This window comes from Helianthus annuus, chromosome 15, assembly GCF_002127325.2.
Source record: "Helianthus annuus cultivar XRQ/B chromosome 15, HanXRQr2.0-SUNRISE, whole genome shotgun sequence".
Taxonomy (NCBI): Eukaryota; Viridiplantae; Streptophyta; class Magnoliopsida; order Asterales; family Asteraceae; genus Helianthus; species Helianthus annuus.
Window position 1 is genome coordinate 101,698,403 of NC_035447.2, and position 18,507 is coordinate 101,716,909.

Sequence of the window (18,507 nt, forward strand, 5' to 3'; positions counted from 1 at the left end):
TGGTCACAAACGAACAAACAAAGGCAGGATATTGGTCAGGATATGTATGCTTAGAAAATGACCCATAACAGTTGTCCCCAAATATATCTGTTGGTGTACCAATCCAACGGATATATTTCGAAAATCTTATCTCGCAAACCAAGGCATTTATAATGAAATGACATTTGAGGTGACCTTGTGCAACTTCCCATACTTCTTTTACACTTCACCCCCTATATCCAGCCTATAATTAACTGAGATATCTCTCATTATTATCATCCTTCTTCAAGCAATTTTCAGGTATCCGTCCTCTCTCTCATCTTCTACTTTCTTTGAATTCCTTATTATTTGCTTGATATTCCTCATGGCATCGCGAACAAGATCTCGCCCGAACGATCCGATCCCAACCCTCGTGAGCCAAAATCTCATCCGAGAACCAGAAAAAGAGATCTGCTCTTTTAACAATGCCGATATCGCCGCTTTGAAGGACTCCGGCGCTTTTCCCACCGGAACTGTCATTCGCCCCTTCGATCGGGAAGTCCGATCAGACGCGTCATCGAATGAGTGGGTTTGCTTCTTTGCCTACCCCTTCTCTTTAGGACTCCGGTATCCATTTCCACCCTTTATTTCTCGTTTCTTCGAGCTCACCGGTCTCAGTTACGCCCAAACCATGCCAATGGTCTGGCGGATTTTGATGGTACTTGACCAAATCAAATCTCGTCATTGCCCTAACTTGTGCATTGAAGACCTTCCCATAGCATACCGATTGAGATCTCATGGAAGTAGTCGTTTTCTCTTGTTTTCCACTTCCAAAAATCCCTTGATACTTAAAGCCACCAAGAACGAAGATCAGTGGCAACGAAAGTTCTTTTTCGTAAAGAGGGACTCCATCGACGGGGGTCTTGACCTGCCAGTTAGTTGGCTAACCAAGGGTAGGATCTAGGGTTTTAGGAGCACCCCCAAATATATTCTTAACTGTATTCTGACTGATATCCTAATTTTCATGCAGCGAATTTCAGAGACCTGGCACCCCCAAGTGCAGAATCACAATCCAGGATCAAAGAGATTTACCGTCTTCCTGCCTCCGAAAGAACCTTCTCCCTGTCTCTCACAAGCTCAAGTCAGAAATCCAGTTCAGAAATGTCCGGTAAGTATAGATGAGCAATTTGATTATAAGATATAAATGACATAAATTAAACATTTCTCCCTTGACACAGTGCCGGTCATCAACCTCGAAGGCTTCCAGCTTGATGAGTTGGACAGTTATTCCAGCCTTGCACCCATCAAACAAGAAATTAACCCAAATCCAACCAACACTCTGAAGCCCAGCAGTTCAAAGACCACCACCGCTCCCAAAGCTCCTCCAGCGTCCAGGACCCGGGCCTCCAGCTCCCGGAAGAGGAAGGAAGCAGATCATCCTCCTATTCCCCATGTATTCCCATATGAGGATCACGGGTTCATGGATTCCAGCAAATTCATGACAGGTTTCCTCAATCAGGTTAGTATTCCGACTTATATCCTGCATCATATGCTAATTATAAATGTTAGTTTAGGCTGATACCTGTTTACCTACCTTACAGGGCCTCGAACGCCTGGTATTTCTTTACGAGGACGCATGTGGCTCGAACGTCATGTTGGAGAGCCAACTGAAGAAGGCTGAGGCTACTATCGCTGACCAAGCAGCAATCGCCACCGCCAAATCGGAGCATTATGAAGCCAAATACAAGGCCATGACTCAAGACCATCAGTCCACCGTCCAGAAGATCACTCAAGAAGCTCAAGCCAAGTACGACGCAGCCCAGGTTCAGCATGAGCAGGATATGGCCTCATACCGGGAGAGCCTTAAGAATTCAGTTGTCATCTCCCTCCTCCAGGCCAGGCTAAATGGCATACGAGGCCAAAGCTTTGGGCTTTGAATGCCCTTCCTGGAACATCAAGGTCTGGGAGATGAAACTGAAGGATCTTGGTGGCAACCCCGTGGAGCCCTCCTCAAAACCTGCTGCAGAGGAACCCACTAAGGTGACCGAGAAGGTAGGTGATGCTGGTGCTACAAAGGATGTTGGTGGGGATGCTGCTGATAAGGCTGGGATGAATGCTGGAGGAGATGCTGCCGGAGAGGACATGATGGAAGAGGGAGCTGCCCCTTGAAAGCAGCGAAGTGGGTGATGATGGATGTTTATGCCTAGGCCGGAGCCCACTTTTTAAATTTGATGGTTGTGTTTGTCTGAACAATTTACTTTTCCTGCTTTTGAACAATTTACATTTCCTGCACTAGAACAATGGGATGACCAAAGGTGGATGGGTCCTTGGTTTTAGGACGAAGCCTTTGGTCATCAACTAGTATAACTTGTTTTGAACGTGATAACGGTTGTAGGTGGTCAGGTCCTGTTTTGAAATATATCCTGCAACCGTTACACAGATATGATAAAAACTAATCGTGCTTTTGGCGGATGGGCCTCGGTTTGAGGTGAAACCAAAAGCACAACTTTTGACTCGTTAATAATATAACCATCTTTTGACTTATTTTTTGTCACCTTGCATTACTTAGCGTAACTCTTAGTTTTGCAAAAAATTCCATATTGTTATCTTACAATATATCCTGATCAGTATCCTCAGCAATATACTGTAAACTTTTTATTAGATAGAACTTACAAACATCACTTCAGCTTCGTAGAAAGTTTTTGATTAATAACCACTCTTAAATGATCAAAATCCCAAACTATTATTAGTTTCAAACACCCTAATCAAATATTCTGAAAAAGACTTTGAGAATATATCAGGATATTTGTCCTTTTTATAAAACATAATGTCACTTAAACACTTAAACGATGTTTACAAAGGAAAGATCATACCATAGATAGGATATAAACCTATTATCAAACTTCAATCCCTTTGCCATTCTTCCCATAAAGATGTCCCCTGTGCAAGGTACTTAGTGCATTAGTTCCAAATCCTATCTTTTTATCTTTTGCACCACCACCTTAATGGGAATGTCCCCTGTGTACAATGCCTTCAAATAAATTGTTTAAGCAATTTTTTATGTCCAAGGGCAAAACCCAAAGGTGTACTGGAGATAAATCCCTTATATCTTGGGGAAAATCCCAAATTTTCATGCGCTACAGGCGGGAGTGTATAAACTCCAAGACTTAGAAAGGTGAAAACCTTTAAACCTTAGAGAGTATGAAAATACCCTTTCGTGAGAGAGGGTGATCAATCCTCATATACCTTTAGGATTGTAACACCTCGAAATTTTTGCGTCCAATAATGTGCCGACACGTGTCCTAAGTTTACACGTGGCATTGAAGGACTAAAATTGACAAACCTTGAATATATGTAAATTCGAGGATTATAAATGTCAATCAAGGGTAATATACTTTATAGTATCCCTAAATGATGCTCGTACCTTCAAACGGATAAATCATGGATCGTACGGAAATGAAACGCGAAAGAAAGTGAGAGATTACAAGCTATAGGGGTTAAACGTGTCAACATGTTTAATTATACCTCTGAGTGACCATTTAACGAACCCGAGGCTTCGTAACAGTAAAATACGCTCACTAGAATATAATATATAAATTTCGCGAAGTTCCGTTTTAAAACGAGAAAGTTATGATCAAATCCGTATGCGAGGGGTAAAAAGCGTCAATAATAAAAGTTAAAACCTTTCTAATAATATTGAAAATAACCAAGGGACTGAATAATACATATAAATAACACGAGGCCCTTAGTTATAAATAACCAAGGGCCAAATCGCAAAGTTGCCCCTTCGGTTCCGAAAGGTCAGGTTATTAATTACAAAGATTCTGATCATGATTATAAAAGATTCAAGTTACCCCTTCAAAACCCGAAAGGTCAAGTTGATGATTACTAAAGATTTCATTATTTATTACTAAAGATTTTATCATTATTACCAAGATTTAGTCATGATTATAAAATATTCAAGTTACCCCTTCAAAACCCGAAAGGTCAGGTTAATGATTACGAAAGATTTCGTTATTAATTACCAGATTCTCGTAATCATTTCAAAAGATTTAAAAGCCTTGAAAAACCACCCTCTCGCGACCCGCGTTGAGATTTGGGGTAAGTGAAGGCGGGCCGCGAGCCCCCTAAAATACGCGCATGATTTTAAAAACCAGGCGACCCGCGTACAAGGTGCATGGTTCCCCCATGCGGGCCGCGTCAGGCGCCCAGATGCAGAAACATGCTTAACTTGGTTGTTCAGCCTTCTAAAAGCCAAGACCTGCATTTAAACCTTCAAAGTGACCCCTAAACAACTCCTAAACACTAGGGACACATGTTGGAAGGTTGGGGTTAGTTGGGGGACTTGTGTGTCAAAATTTGTTGTGAAACCTTACTATAAAAGGGCATGTTTGGTTCATAACCAACACACAACTCAAAACACACTCCTCTGGTCATTCTAAAGGCTCTCAAGCATTTCTCTGTATACTCTAAGCAAGACCCAACTTCTGTAAGTCGTCTAGATCCTTTGTAGTTTGATTTATGCTTAGATAACTACTAGAAACCAAATCGTCGTAACTACGGTTTGACTTCAAAATAAATCCGTAATGGCTCAGTCTTATTGCGGATCAAAAGTAGTTATGAGTTGGTATTTATGTGGGTAATAAACCCCTAAAAGGGTTTCCCCTGATCACCACTCTAACCATGTCAAATGTCGAGTCAAACGTGCACCTAAAAAAGTCAACAGAATGTCGTTTTGGCGAATCTTGCATAATCTGTAATGTATATGCTATGAAACCTGTTTAGACACTCTTAAAACATGATATTAAGTATATAAACTTGTTTGCGCTCGTTTGAATCGACCATTTGCTATATTGAACCGGTTCGGAGCCGAATGTCGCAAAAGTTTGACTTTTGCATTGACTTCAGTTCTGACCCGTTTTAGTGAGGTATAGATATGCCTTAGGACTCTCTTAGGACCAGGTTACATGATGGTATAACCCTCTGTGACCGGTTCATTGTGTGTCCGAGTCTTTTACGCATTTCCGCTAATCGCCTAAAAGTTGACCGTAACGCCCTTTATAAATTTAAACGAGGTTTTCGGACATGTGAACGGATCATGACCTTGGTTACTGATTTCTAAGCATGGCCCAAAAATTTCATGTCAATCCGAGGTCCAGAATAGGAGTTATGCCAAATGGCGCAAATTTCGGAACTTTGGTAATTAAATAGCGCATTTAGCATAACGCCTACCTAAACCAAGATTTCGTCCCCAAAAACTTTTACCTACTGTTGTAAAATAATATTTGGGGATTTTTAAAGATTTTTAATCATTTTTACCCTGCTCATAACCTACGGTTATGGCTATGGTTCGGTAAATACCGAATATACCCTTTTGGGCCGTAACTTGAGTTCTATAAGGTCTTTTGACCCGATTCCAGTTGCTACTGATTTTAGATAATAAATAAAGTATTTTAGACTTTATAAACTGGTCGGGAAACTCAGATTCCCTGTAGAACTCATAAACCCCTTTAAGAATCTTTAAAATGACCGAAAAACCCCTACGGGGCGTATAAAGGACAAAAACTCGTTACGGGCATTACGGAAGGTATCCTACTGATACCACAACCTCTTTAAGGCATATTAACTTAGGAAACAAGCGTAAGACTCTTACGGTTACCCGATGCGCCTTTTGCGCGTACGGTTCGGCGTACGTAACTAGTTTACATGAATTAGCCGATGCGGGTCAAACCATATTGTTTTGACCCCAAAATACAGAGTATGATTGTTATACCCATATGAAACAAGTCTTCAAACTTGTTGGGTCAAAATCACACTCCATTCACGGTTTTCGCCTTTCACGCGATTAAACCGTAACAATTCTTTAAGACTAACCGGTCTAAGCTTAGGCTTAATTAAAGACCCGTTAGCATTCTAATTGGTTATTTATACCATCGTTCCAGACTAGAGCCTTCCGGTAAATTGTACCTACGCTTACTTAAGTGAATACGGCTGAGTTATTATTCTTGCTATTTTAAGACAGGAGCTAGCTCAGGTAAATACTCTTAACTTATTTCCCTATACGGGCTTGGGATACGGTATAATAATACCGCTTGGTCGGGTATTGAATATTTAATCGGATTGTGATTAAGTTATTGAGGTAACCCGGTTTGATCTGTATTGTTTGAAATAAAAGCCTTTAGGGGTTAATGACCATGTCCCGGATATCCTTGACATCATTGTATTATAAAATGGTCACGTCTTATGCACGGGGTGTAGGCATACACCTGACAGTTGCATAAGGGAAACGGTATCTCACGCTCAGTGGGCCTATACTTGTGATGTGTCTATTAATCATGACTCGGTTTCTACATCGGGCCCTGAACGTACAACGAACATGTAAATCTGTATACAAGATCATAATTATGATTGTCTCAAGTTATAAACGATTAATTTTGCCTCTGTGCATTTTAATCAAAAGTGTCAAAATAATTTGTGCCTGGTGCATCTAAATCAATTTTCCTACACTCTTTTCAAATGAGTCAGTTGAGTGTATTTACCAGTGAAAACTGACGTATTTTCAAAAGTCTAAGTGACAGGTACAAGTACGTAATAGGCTGGAAGCTGCTCAGGACATTAATAAGGAATCTTGCAAGTTCTAGGCGTCTAAAGTCTGTAGAACAATGTTTATAGATCTGCCTGTGGATCCCTTACTTTCCGTTGTAATACTTGGATATTACTTTTATTCGGAATATAATATATTTATCTTTTGCTTCCGCTGTGCATTATATAATTGTGTGGTTTGACTATATTGTTGCCAACATCGTCACGGAAATCCCCCACCGGGCCCACCGGTGAAACACGTGGAAATCGGGGTGTGACAGGTTGGTATCAGAGCCAACATTGAGTGAATTGAACACTAGTCTTTTGTGTTTAATCTCAATGACACAATTGCACATATTCGAGTCTAGACTTAACATAGGAATACTCCCGATTCTAAACTAGAATTTACTGCTTCCATTATTTTTATATTGGATACGTCGCCAAGCGAAGAAGCCATAATAGGAGTTCTCCACACCCGGGGTCCTGAGATGCTGAGCTTCGTACCGCGGTTAAAATGAAACGAACATCCAAGGAGAAAGTATTCAGAAATAAAATGAAGAAGGAACTCCTTATACTGAAGATTGTTTCCTTATTAGTCCTTATAAGGACATAATTATCTTTCAGTCCCTGCGAGGACAACATTATTCCTTTCAAGTCCCGCTTAGGGCAACTTTATACTTCCACTTTTATATAATGGAATGATTAAGTTTAGACTTTCATTCTAAATAAGAAATATTAAATAAATCAAAACCATTCCTTTTATTTGATCTGCCTAAATAAAGAATCTTAAGGGGGTGAAACCTAGCCTGGTGTCTTTTAAGATCCGGTCATGATGGTACGACCTAATTAAAAGATTCAGATTCGCTGTTAACCTATGTAAGCATGTTAACAAATCATGGCAGATGTGATTCGTTAAAATCGCACACGTCATTCTTATACAATAATCCTTTAAAGGATTTCAAAACCCAAATAAATGATTCATAAATCATGGGTTAAGTCATCAATAAAGATGATCACTTATTAAAACATCCATTAGTGGTGTAGTGCCTACGGGCCAAACTTATTAAAACATCCATTAGTGATGTAGTGCCTACGGGCCAAACTTATTAAAACATCCATTGGTGATGTAGTGCCTACGGGCCAAACTTATTAAAACATCCATTAGTGATGTAGTGCCTACGGGCCAAATTTATTAAAACATCCATTGGTGATGTAGTGCCTACGGGCCAAACTTATTAAAACATCCATTAGTGATGTAGTGCCTACGGGCCAAACTTATTAAAACATCCATTAGTGATGTAGTGCCTACGGGCCAAACTTATTAAAACATCCATTAGTGATGTAGTGCCTACGGGCCAAACTTATTAAAACATCCATTAGTGGTGTAGAGCCTACAGGCCATACAAATTGTCATATAAAACAAAAGGGCAGTGGTAGTCTATGACTCCCTGTCAGAAAAAGGTAATGAACTAGGTTCAAACCTCAAGGCTTTGATTCTCTGAAATCCTAGCTTATAAGGTATAAATGTCCTAGTGACTAGGCCTATTGTGCCAGAATACCTTCATGCTGTGATTCTCTGAAATCATAGCTTATAAATTATATATGTCCTTGTGACTAAGCCTTTTGTGTTATTACTAAATGCCTCGATCCCAGACGATCATGGCTTATAAATTAAACTTGTCTACGCGACTAGGCCAATTGTGCTATTATTAACTTATAAATTAGGATTTATGATAAGATCCTAAATAAAATAAATATCCTTCCTTCCCTGCCAGTAGGCATTTTTAAAAAGAAATCTCAAGGGTAAACCTAGCCTATATGACGAGGCCAAGATGGTAGGACCTATTCAAGAGATTCAAATCCTTGTTAACATCCGTAAAATGTTAACACTCCTGGCAAACGTGGTTCGATAAAATCACGTAAGTCATCCCTAGATTGGGTTATTCCAAACCTTCCTTATTAAAATAATCATCCCTTAAGGAGGAAGTGCCACGGGCTATAATACACTGTCCGATTGCGACATCAACAATTGTGATCTTTTGAAATTCCCCATCCTAAGGGGATGAGCTATGCTCAAAGCCCTCTAGACGATAATCCTGTCGTCATGTCATTATTATGACCACTGAATGACAGTTGATTTAAATTAAAGTACTAATCCTGTCGTCATGTCATTATTATGACCACTGAACGACAGTTGATCAAATTAAGTGCTAATCCTGCCGTCATGTCATTATTATGACCAATGAACGACAGTTGATTAAATTAAGTGCTAATCCTGCCGTCATGTCATTATTATGACCACTGAACGTCAGTTGATCAAATTAAGTGCAAATCCTGTCGTCATGTCATTATTATGACCACTGAACGTCAGTTGATCAAATTAAGTGCAAATCCTGTCGTCAAGTCATTATTATGACCACTGAACGACAGTTGATCAAATTAAGTGCAAATCCTGTCGTCATGTCATTATTATGACCACTGAACGTCAGTTGATTAAATTAAGTGCTAATCCTGCCGTCATGTCATTATTATGACCACTGAACGACAGTTGATTAAATTAATGGCACTGATCATGTCGTCATGTCATTACTGTGACCGCTGAACGTATCATCAGTGCAATGACTATCTGTCTTAACATCTTACGAGATGTTAATTGATAGGCCCCCATGCCAGAAATTTTAATAAAGACAGTCGTAACTTACAACTCCCTGTCAAGAAAAGGCAAGAACACGTTCAGGCCTAAATACCTTAATTCTACAAAATCAAGGTTGATAATATAAAGTTGTCCCTGTGACTTGGTCTCTTGTGCCATAATTATATAATATTAAATTAGGATTTATGATAAAAATCCTGAATAAAATAAACATCCCTCTTTTCCCTGCCAGTATGCAGTTTAAAAAGAATCTTAAAGGTGAGACCTAGCCTACACGGCCAAGATGGTGAAACCTACTCAAGGGATTCAGATCCTTGTTAACACCTAAGCACGTGTTAACACTATTGACAAATGTGATTCGGGAAAATCACAACAGTCATCCTTATATTGGATTCTTCCAATTTTCTTATCTGGCCTAGTGATTTAGAAATCACGGCTTGTGTCATCCTATAAGATGATCACATTATAAACATCCGATAGTGACGAAGTGCCTACGGGCTAAACTTGTTGTCCGATAAGACAATGACAGTGGTGGTCTGTGACCTCCTGTCTAAAAGTGTTGGACCAGGTCCAAGCAAAATAATCGGTAGGATCCATACGATCTCGACTAATAGCATCTGAGAAGATGATCATATTATAACCATCCCTCAGAAGGGAAATGCCCACGGGTTATACCTATTGTCCTAAAAGACAAAAGACAGTTGAAGTCTACAACTCCCTGTCAAGAGAAGGTACTGAATGCGATTCAAACCTTAATACCTTGATTCTCTGAAATCATGACTTATAAATTAAACCGTCCATGTGACTAGGCCTTTCGTGCCACTAGTAAAACTGTTATTGTTTTTATAATTAGGTTAAGTTATAATACAAATCCTAAACAAATGTGATTAATAAATTAACCAAATATGGTCTCCGTTACCATGGTTAATGAATTGCCATAAAAGACAATTCCATAATAAGCTCCCAAGTAAACTATTGTCCTTGTTTTATGTAACAGTTCAATTAAATGGCTGGCTCAGATAAAATTAATAGCCACCCAATGGAGAACAATGATAACACCCGAATGAATTTAACGGGTGCTGAACTAAAAGCGTTGGTAGACGACGCAGTTAAGAAGGCCTTAGAGCGGCAGTACGAAGAGTATAGTGGGACTCGTAGTAGGACCCTATCTATACCACATTCGAAGCCTCCTTCCAAGAAGGATGAACCCAAGAAGGAAGATGACGAGCGTCACTCTTCTAATAATCACAGCGATCCGTCTCAACAGATCATACTGAATCAAGGACCCCATGATAAGGGTTTCTCCTACAAGTACTTTGTTTCATGTAAACCCCGGGATTTCACTGGGGAGAATGGAGCTGTAGATTGTATGACATGGTTAGATGAAATGGATACGGTTGTGGACATCAGCGGATGCGCTGAGAGGGATGTGGTCAAGTTCGTGTCGCAATCATTTAAGGGTGAGGCCTTAGCCTGGTGGCGGTCGTTGATTCAAGCCACCGGGAAAATCCCTTTGTACAACATGACTTGGGATCAGTTCGTTACTCTTATCAAAGAGAATTACTGTCCTCAACATGAAATTGAGAAAATTGAAGCTGGCTTTATATCCTTGGTTATGACAAATTTAGATTGTCAAGCGTACCTCACCAATTTCAATACACTGTCCAGACTGGTTCCTTACCTAGTAACACCGGAACCAAAGAGGATTGCTCGCTTCATTGGGGGTTTAGCCCCAGAAATCAAGGCCAGTGTTAAGGCCTCAAGGCCTGCTACGTTCAGGTCAGCGGCAGACCTGTCGCTATCTCTTACACTTGATATAGTCAGAGGCATGGCTGCCAAGGCCTCTGAAAATGGAAAGAGAAAAAGGGAGGATGAGAATTCTCGTCGCTCCGATAGGAAGAGTTCCGGGTTAAAAAGAGACAGTCAGCAGTCGGTTGAGAAGACCAAGTGCGAAACCTGTAGGAAATACCACCTCGGGAAATGCAGATTCGAATCTCAGCCCCTACCTTGTGGGATTTGCAAATCACAGGAACATAAAACCCTGGATTGCGAAAAGCTAAAAGATGCAACCTGTTACGGTTGTAACGAGAGGGGGCATGTCAAGACCAACTGCCCTAAGAATCAGAAGAAACCCGAAGAAGCCAAAAGAACAAACGCATGAGTCTTCGGAATGAACGGCCAGAAGATGGTGCAGTATTATAAGGATACAGCGGGTACCTTTCTTATCAAACGGTTATGAAGAAAATAGTTACTACTGGCACATATAATTCCATAAGAGATCATATTTGTTGAGAACTATTGACTCCGCATGTTTAGGATCTCAATCATTTGATATGAGATAGGAATTTGTCATTTGTACCTAAGAAAATGCTCCAACAAATCTTAGATCGATGTTGTATCTATTAAAAATCACTCTGTTCTGATATCCTCGTGGCAGACTTTTGAGCTGTCCAAAAATTCATCAATATAATAAAGACAGAAGTGACGTTTTGATCCCCTGTCAAGAAAATGATGAATTCGGCCGAACCTTAAATGCCGTTTATGGTCTTTCATGACCTAGACTAAACATAATGAATATATATATATATATATATATATATATATATATATATATATATATATATATATATATATATATATATATATATATATATATATATATATATATATATTAAATAACGTTCATTGAGAATGTTAGTACTATATTAACCTATATGGTCTATAAATACCATGGTTAGTATATATTAAGGCCATCTAGATAAAGAGTAACAGTTGTTGGTTTGCAACTAATAAATTGTTTTAATGGCATTAGAAATCTGGAGTACTTTCCCTAACCTTTATCATAAATTTAAATGCCAAAAGTTTTATTTTGAATCAGATACCAATAAATCCTTCATAAACAATAAATATAGCAAGCTTTTTACAAACGTTTCATAAAACCCTATATATTTAGCATAATGTAAAAACCTACGGATGGAAAATTCATAAGAATCCTTCCGAAAAATCTAAAAGTACTCTTTCTTCGCAATAGAGTACGACAACATATGTTATTATTTCTCATTGTTTTTCTATCACCTACGAATGCCAAACTATGTTTGATAAAAGTACCATATGAGGATTGGCGTATACTGGCGTGTCCCATAGATTATTTCCATGCCTGATCAGTATGGAAGTTAATACATGGAACCCCGGAACTACCCCAATGATCATAGTATACAAATATCGACTAGTAGTATTCGAAGAAGATATCCATAATATTGTCCAAGTAAAGCGTTCCGAAATAAGGAATTCATGGACTTATAACATAAACATATCACGTATTAACACAAATAATAATGAAGGAACAGGAGCCTGAAATATGGAAAGTCTCTGTAGTCTCCCTGTATCTCGATTATCTCTTTCTAAGATTATCCTGTTTATCTCCCGAAAGGTGAGAAGGGTTAAGATGCATATCCCGTTTAGGACTGCATCATTAATATGAGACCTACCACTAATCGAATTCTCCTACAACAATAACTACCGTACCGGCATAAAGGCTGCGCCTTTCGAGGCATATACGGTAGTAAGTATAGATCGCCTGTATGTTGGACGGATATTGTAAAGGTCCAACTATCAGGACCAGAAATAGCCTTCGAAATAACGGACAAGATTGTCCAGACTCGAGGCCAACTCAAGTCTGCCCGAGATAGGCAGAAGAGTACGTAGACCCAGAATCATTAATTGGAGTGATGCGGTTTGGAAGAAAGGCAAGCTAAGCCCGAGATAAATAGGACCTTTCAATGTTACCAAATGTGTCGGGTCCGACGCCTATAAGTCAAACTTACCGGAAGAGCTCAATGGAGTTCACAATGTGCTCCGCATCTGCAATCTAAAGAAATGCTTCATCGATGGATCATTGATGATACCTCATACTGATGAACGTATAAATGAGAGCTTGAAGTTTGTGGTAAAGCCTTGTCAATTAAAGACCGACAGGTGAAGAAGCTTAGAAGAAAACATGTGCCTATAGTAAAGGTTAAATGGGATGCCCGGAGAGATCCCGAAAATACGTGGGAAGTTGAATCCACGATGAAAGAAAAATACCCCAAATTATTTGAGTAAATCTCGGGTCGAGATTTATTTTAAGGGGGTGAGGATGTAACACCTCGAAATTTTTGCGTCCAATAATGTGCCGACACGTGTCCTAAGTTTACACGTGGCATTGAAGGACTAAAATTGACAAACCTTGAATATATGTAAATTCGAGGATTATAAATGTCAATCAAGGGTAATATACTTTATAGTATCCCTAAATGATGCTCGTACCTTCAAACGGATAAATCATGGATCGTACGGAAACGAAACGCGAAAGAAAGTGAGAGATTACAAGCTATAGGGGTTAAACGTGTCAACATGTTTAATTATACCTCTGAGTGACCATTTAACGAACCCGAGGCTTCGTAACAGTAAAATACGCTCACTAGAATATAATATATAAATTTCGCGAAGTTCCGTTTTAAAACGAGAAAGTTATGATCAAATCCGTATGCGAGGGGTAAAAAGCGTCAATAATAAAAGTTAAAACCTTTCTAATAATATTGAAAATAACCAAGGGACTGAATAATACATATAAATAACACGAGGCCCTTAGTTATAAATAACCAAGGGCCAAATCGCAAAGTTGCCCCTTCGGTTCCGAAAGGTCAGGTTATTAATTACAAAGATTCTGATCATGATTATAAAAGATTCAAGTTACCCCTTCAAAACCCGAAAGGTCAAGTTGATGATTACTAAAGATTTCATTATTTATTACTAAAAATTTTATCATTATTACCAAGATTTAGTCATGATTATAAAATATTCAAGTTACCCCTTCAAAACCCGAAAGGTCAAGTTGATGATTACTAAAGATTTCATTATTTATTACTAAAGATTTTATCATTATTACCAAGATTTAGTCATGATTATAAAATATTCAAGTTACCCCTTCAAAACCCGAAAGGTCAGGTTAATGATTACGAAAGATTTCGTTATTAATTACCAGATTCTCGTAATCATTTCAAAAGATTTAAAAGCCTTGAAAAACCACCCTCTCGCGACCCGCGTTGAGATTTGGGGTAAGTGAAGGCGGGCCGCGAGCCCCCTAAAATACGCGCATGATTTTAAAAACCAGGCGACCCGCGTACAAGGTGCATGGTTCCCCCATGCGGGCCGCGTCAGGCGCCCAGATGCAGAAACATGCTTAACTTGGCTGTTCAGCCTTCTAAAAGCCAAGACCTGCATTTAAACCTTCAAAGTGACCCCTAAACAACTCCTAAACACTAGGGACACATGTTGGAAGGTTGGGGTTAGTTGGGGGACTTGTGTGTCAAAATTTGTTGTGAAACCTTACTATAAAAGGGCATGTTTGGTTCATAACCAACACACAACTCAAAACACACTCCTCTGGTCATTCTAAAGGCTCTCAAGCATTTCTCTGTATACTCTAAGCAAGACCCAACTTCTGTAAGTCGTCTAGATCCTTTGTAGTTTGATTTATGCTTAGATAACTACTAGAAACCAAACCGTCGTAACTACGGTTTGACTTCAAAATAAATCCGTAATGGCTCAGTCTTATTGCGGATCAAAAGTAGTTATGAGTTGGTATTTATGTGGGTAATAAACCCCTAAAAGGGTTTCCCCTGATCACCACTCTAACCATGTCAAATGTCGAGTCAAACGTGCACCTAAAAAAGTCAACAGAATGTCGTTTTGGCGAATCTTGCATAATCTGTAATGTATATGCTATGAAACCTGTTTAGACACTCTTAAAACATGATATTAAGTATATAAACTTGTTTGCGCTCGTTTGAATCGACCATTTGCTATATTGAACCGGTTCGGAGCCGAATGTCGCAAAAGTTTGACTTTTGCATTGACTTCAGTTCTGACCCGTTTTAGTGAGGTATAGATATGCCTTAGGACTCTCTTAGGACCAGGTTACATGATGGTATAACCCTCCGTGACCGGTTCATTGTGTGTCCGAGTCTTTTACGCATTTCCGCTAATCGCCTAAAAGTTGACCGTAACGCCCTTTATAAATTTAAACGAGGTTTTCGGACATGTGAACGGATCATGACCTTGGTTACTGATTTCTAAGCATGGCCCAAAAATTTCATGTCAATCCGAGGTCCAGAATAGGAGTTATGCCAAATGGCGCAAATTTCGGAACTTTGGTAATTAAATAGCGCATTTAGCATAACGCCTACCTAAACCAAGATTTCGTCCCCAAAAACTTTTACCTACTGTTGTAAAATAATATTTGGGGATTTTTAAAGATTTTTAATCATTTTTACCCTGCTCATAACCTACGGTTATGGCTACGGTTCGGTAAATACCGAATATACCCTTTTGGGCCGTAACTTGAGTTCTATAAGGTCTTTTAACCCGATTCCAGTTGCTACTGATTTTAAATAATAAATGAAGTATTTTAGACTTTATAAACTGGTCGGGAAACTCAGATTCCCTGTAGAACTCATAAACCCGTTTAAGAATCTTTAAAATGACCGAAAAACCCCTACGGGGCGTATAAAGGACAAAAACTCGTTACGGGCATTACGGAAGGTATCCTACTGATACCACAACCTCTTTAAGGCATATTAACTTAGGAAACAAGCGTAAGACTCTTACGGTTACCCGATGCGCCTTTTGCGCGTACGGTTCGGCGTACGTAACTAGTTTACATGAATTAGCCGATGCGGGTCAAACCATATTGTTTTGACCCCAAAATACAGAGTATGATTGTTATACCCATATGAAACAAGTCTTCAAACTTGTTGGGTCAAAATCACACTCCATTCACGGTTTTCGCCTTTCACGCGATTAAACCGTAACAATTCTTTAAGACTAACCGGTCTAAGCTTAGGCTTAATTAAAGACCCGTTAGCATTCTAATTGGTTATTTATACCATCGTTCCAGACTAGAGCCTTCCGGTAAATTGTACCTACGCTTACTTAAGTGAATACGGCTGAGTTATTATTCTTGCTATTTTAAGACAGGAGCTAGCTCAGGTAAATACTCTTAACTTATTTCCCTATACGGGCTTGGGATACGGTATAATAATACCGCTTGGTCGGGTATTGAATATTTAATCGGATTGTGATTAAGTTATTGAGGTAACCCGGTTTGATCTGTATTGTTTGAAATAAAAGCCTTTAGGGGTTAATGACCATGTCCCGGATATCCTTGACATCATTGTATTATAAAATGGTCACGTCTTATGCACGGGGTGTAGGCATACACCTGACAGTTGCATAAGGGAAACGGTATCTCACGCTCAGTGGGCCTATACTTGTGATGTGTCTATTAATCATGACTCGGTTTCTACATCGGGCCCTGAACGTACAACGAACATGTAAATCTGTATACAAGATCATAATTATGATTGTCTCAAGTTATAAACGATTAATTTTGCCTCTGTGCATTTTAATCAAAAGTGTCAAAATAATTTGTGCCTGGTGCATCTAAATCAATTTTCCTACACTCTTTTCAAATGAGTCAGTTGAGTGTATTTACCAGTGAAAACTGACGTATTTTCAAAAGTCTAAGTGACAGGTACAAGTACGTAATAGGCTGGAAGCTGCTCAGGACATTAATAAGGAATCTTGCAAGTTCTAGGCGTCTAAAGTCTGTAGAACAATGTTTATAGATCTGCCTGTGGATCCCTTACTTTCCGTTGTAATACTTGGATATTACTTTTATTCGGAATATAATATATTTATCTTTTTCTTCCGCTGTGCATTATATAATTGTGTGGTTTGACTATATTGTTGCCAACATCGTCACGGAAATCCCCCACCGGGCCCACCGGTGAAACATGTGGAAATCGGGGTGTGACAAGGATTGAGGATATAGCCAACAGTGACGAAATTGTCAGCCACTTTTACATGGACTGGTCCCGCCACCTTGAACTATCCCTGAATTACTTGCGCTCCAGGCGGGGTGTTTAAACCCAATTCGGAAGAAAGGTGAATACCTTTCAACCTGTGAAGGGATCAGTATCCCTGAAACGTGAGAGAGGGGGCCAATCCTCTAATCTTTCGAGTTATCCTGAGCACATATCCTGGAGCTACATCCTGAAACATATCTTGCAAAACAATTGTAAACTAAGGTGAGTGTTAGCTTGGCTAACACCCCTCCGATGCTTAAGTCAGTATTGGGTTATAAAGAATAAATTAAACCAAACATATTTAAAAAAGGTAGAGTTCATACCATCCCGAGTTAGAAATTAAATTCTAAACTCACTTGAAATAGAGCTTGAGGTGTATAGCATTCCAGGACCTTGGTAGCATATCCCCCTCCATATTCTTGAGTCTGTGCGCTCCTTTTCCTGCTTCTGATTCAACCTCGTATGGTCCTTCCCATTTTGGGGCTAGCTTGCCATCGGCAAGATTAGTAGTATTCTGAAAAGCCTTTCTTAGCACCCAATCTCCAACCTTAAACCTTCTGGTCCTAATGTTCTTGTTATATGCCCTGGATATTCTCTGTTGATATGCTGCCATCCTTAGCCTTGCCGCATCTCTTTTTTCATCTATAGTGTCTAAATCTTGACACAAGGCTTCAGGATTCTGTTCAGGATCACTGAGGGTAGATCTTACAGTGGGCATTGTCATTTCTGTCAGGATTACTGCCTCTGCTCCAAATACTAAGGAAAATGGAGTTTGCCCAGTAGCATTCTTCACAGTTGTCCTGTCAGCCCATACGACAAATGGTAATTCTTCTGCCCATCTTCCCTTCTTAGCCCCAAGTCTCTTTTTCAAATTGTTGACAATTATCTTGTTTGAGGATTCTGCCTGCCCATTCGCTTGAGGGTGTACTGGAGTGGACGTTATCATTTTGATCCCCCAACTCTTGCAGAAATCAGTGGTCCTCTTACTTATAAACTGGGACCCATTATCACAGATGATTTCAGCTGGTACCCCAAACCTGGTCAGGATATTCCTTTTTATGAAGGATACTACTTCTTGGTCTCTAACTTGAACAAAGGCTTCAGCTTCAACCCACTTAGAGAAATAATCCGTCATAGCTAGCATAAAGACTTTTCCTCCCGGGGCCTTTGGTAATTTTCCTACTATATCCATGCCCCATTTCATAAATGGCCAAGGGGAAACAATAGGATATAACGGTTCAGCGGGCTGATGCATTATGTTACTATGTCTTTGACATGCATCACATCTTCGAGCATACTCTGCGGCATCTTTTCTCATTGTTGGCCAATAATATCCTGTCCTTAATACTTTCGAAAATAATGACCTGCCCCTAGTATGGTTACCACAATCCCCTTCATGTATATCCC

At 39.5% G+C, this 18,507-nt stretch overlaps 1 protein-coding gene across 1 annotated transcript; it reads left to right on the forward strand.

Moving 5' to 3' along the window:
- Positions 1-10,199: 10,199 nt before the first annotated feature.
- LOC110866736 lies at positions 10,200-11,354 on the forward strand. The gene is made up of 2 exons (XM_022115880.1): positions 10,200-10,518; positions 11,014-11,354. Exons 1-2 carry the CDS (start codon positions 10,200-10,202, stop codon positions 11,352-11,354), a joined length of 660 nt encoding a protein of 219 aa, XP_021971572.1.
- Positions 11,355-18,507: the final 7,153 nt, after the last annotated feature.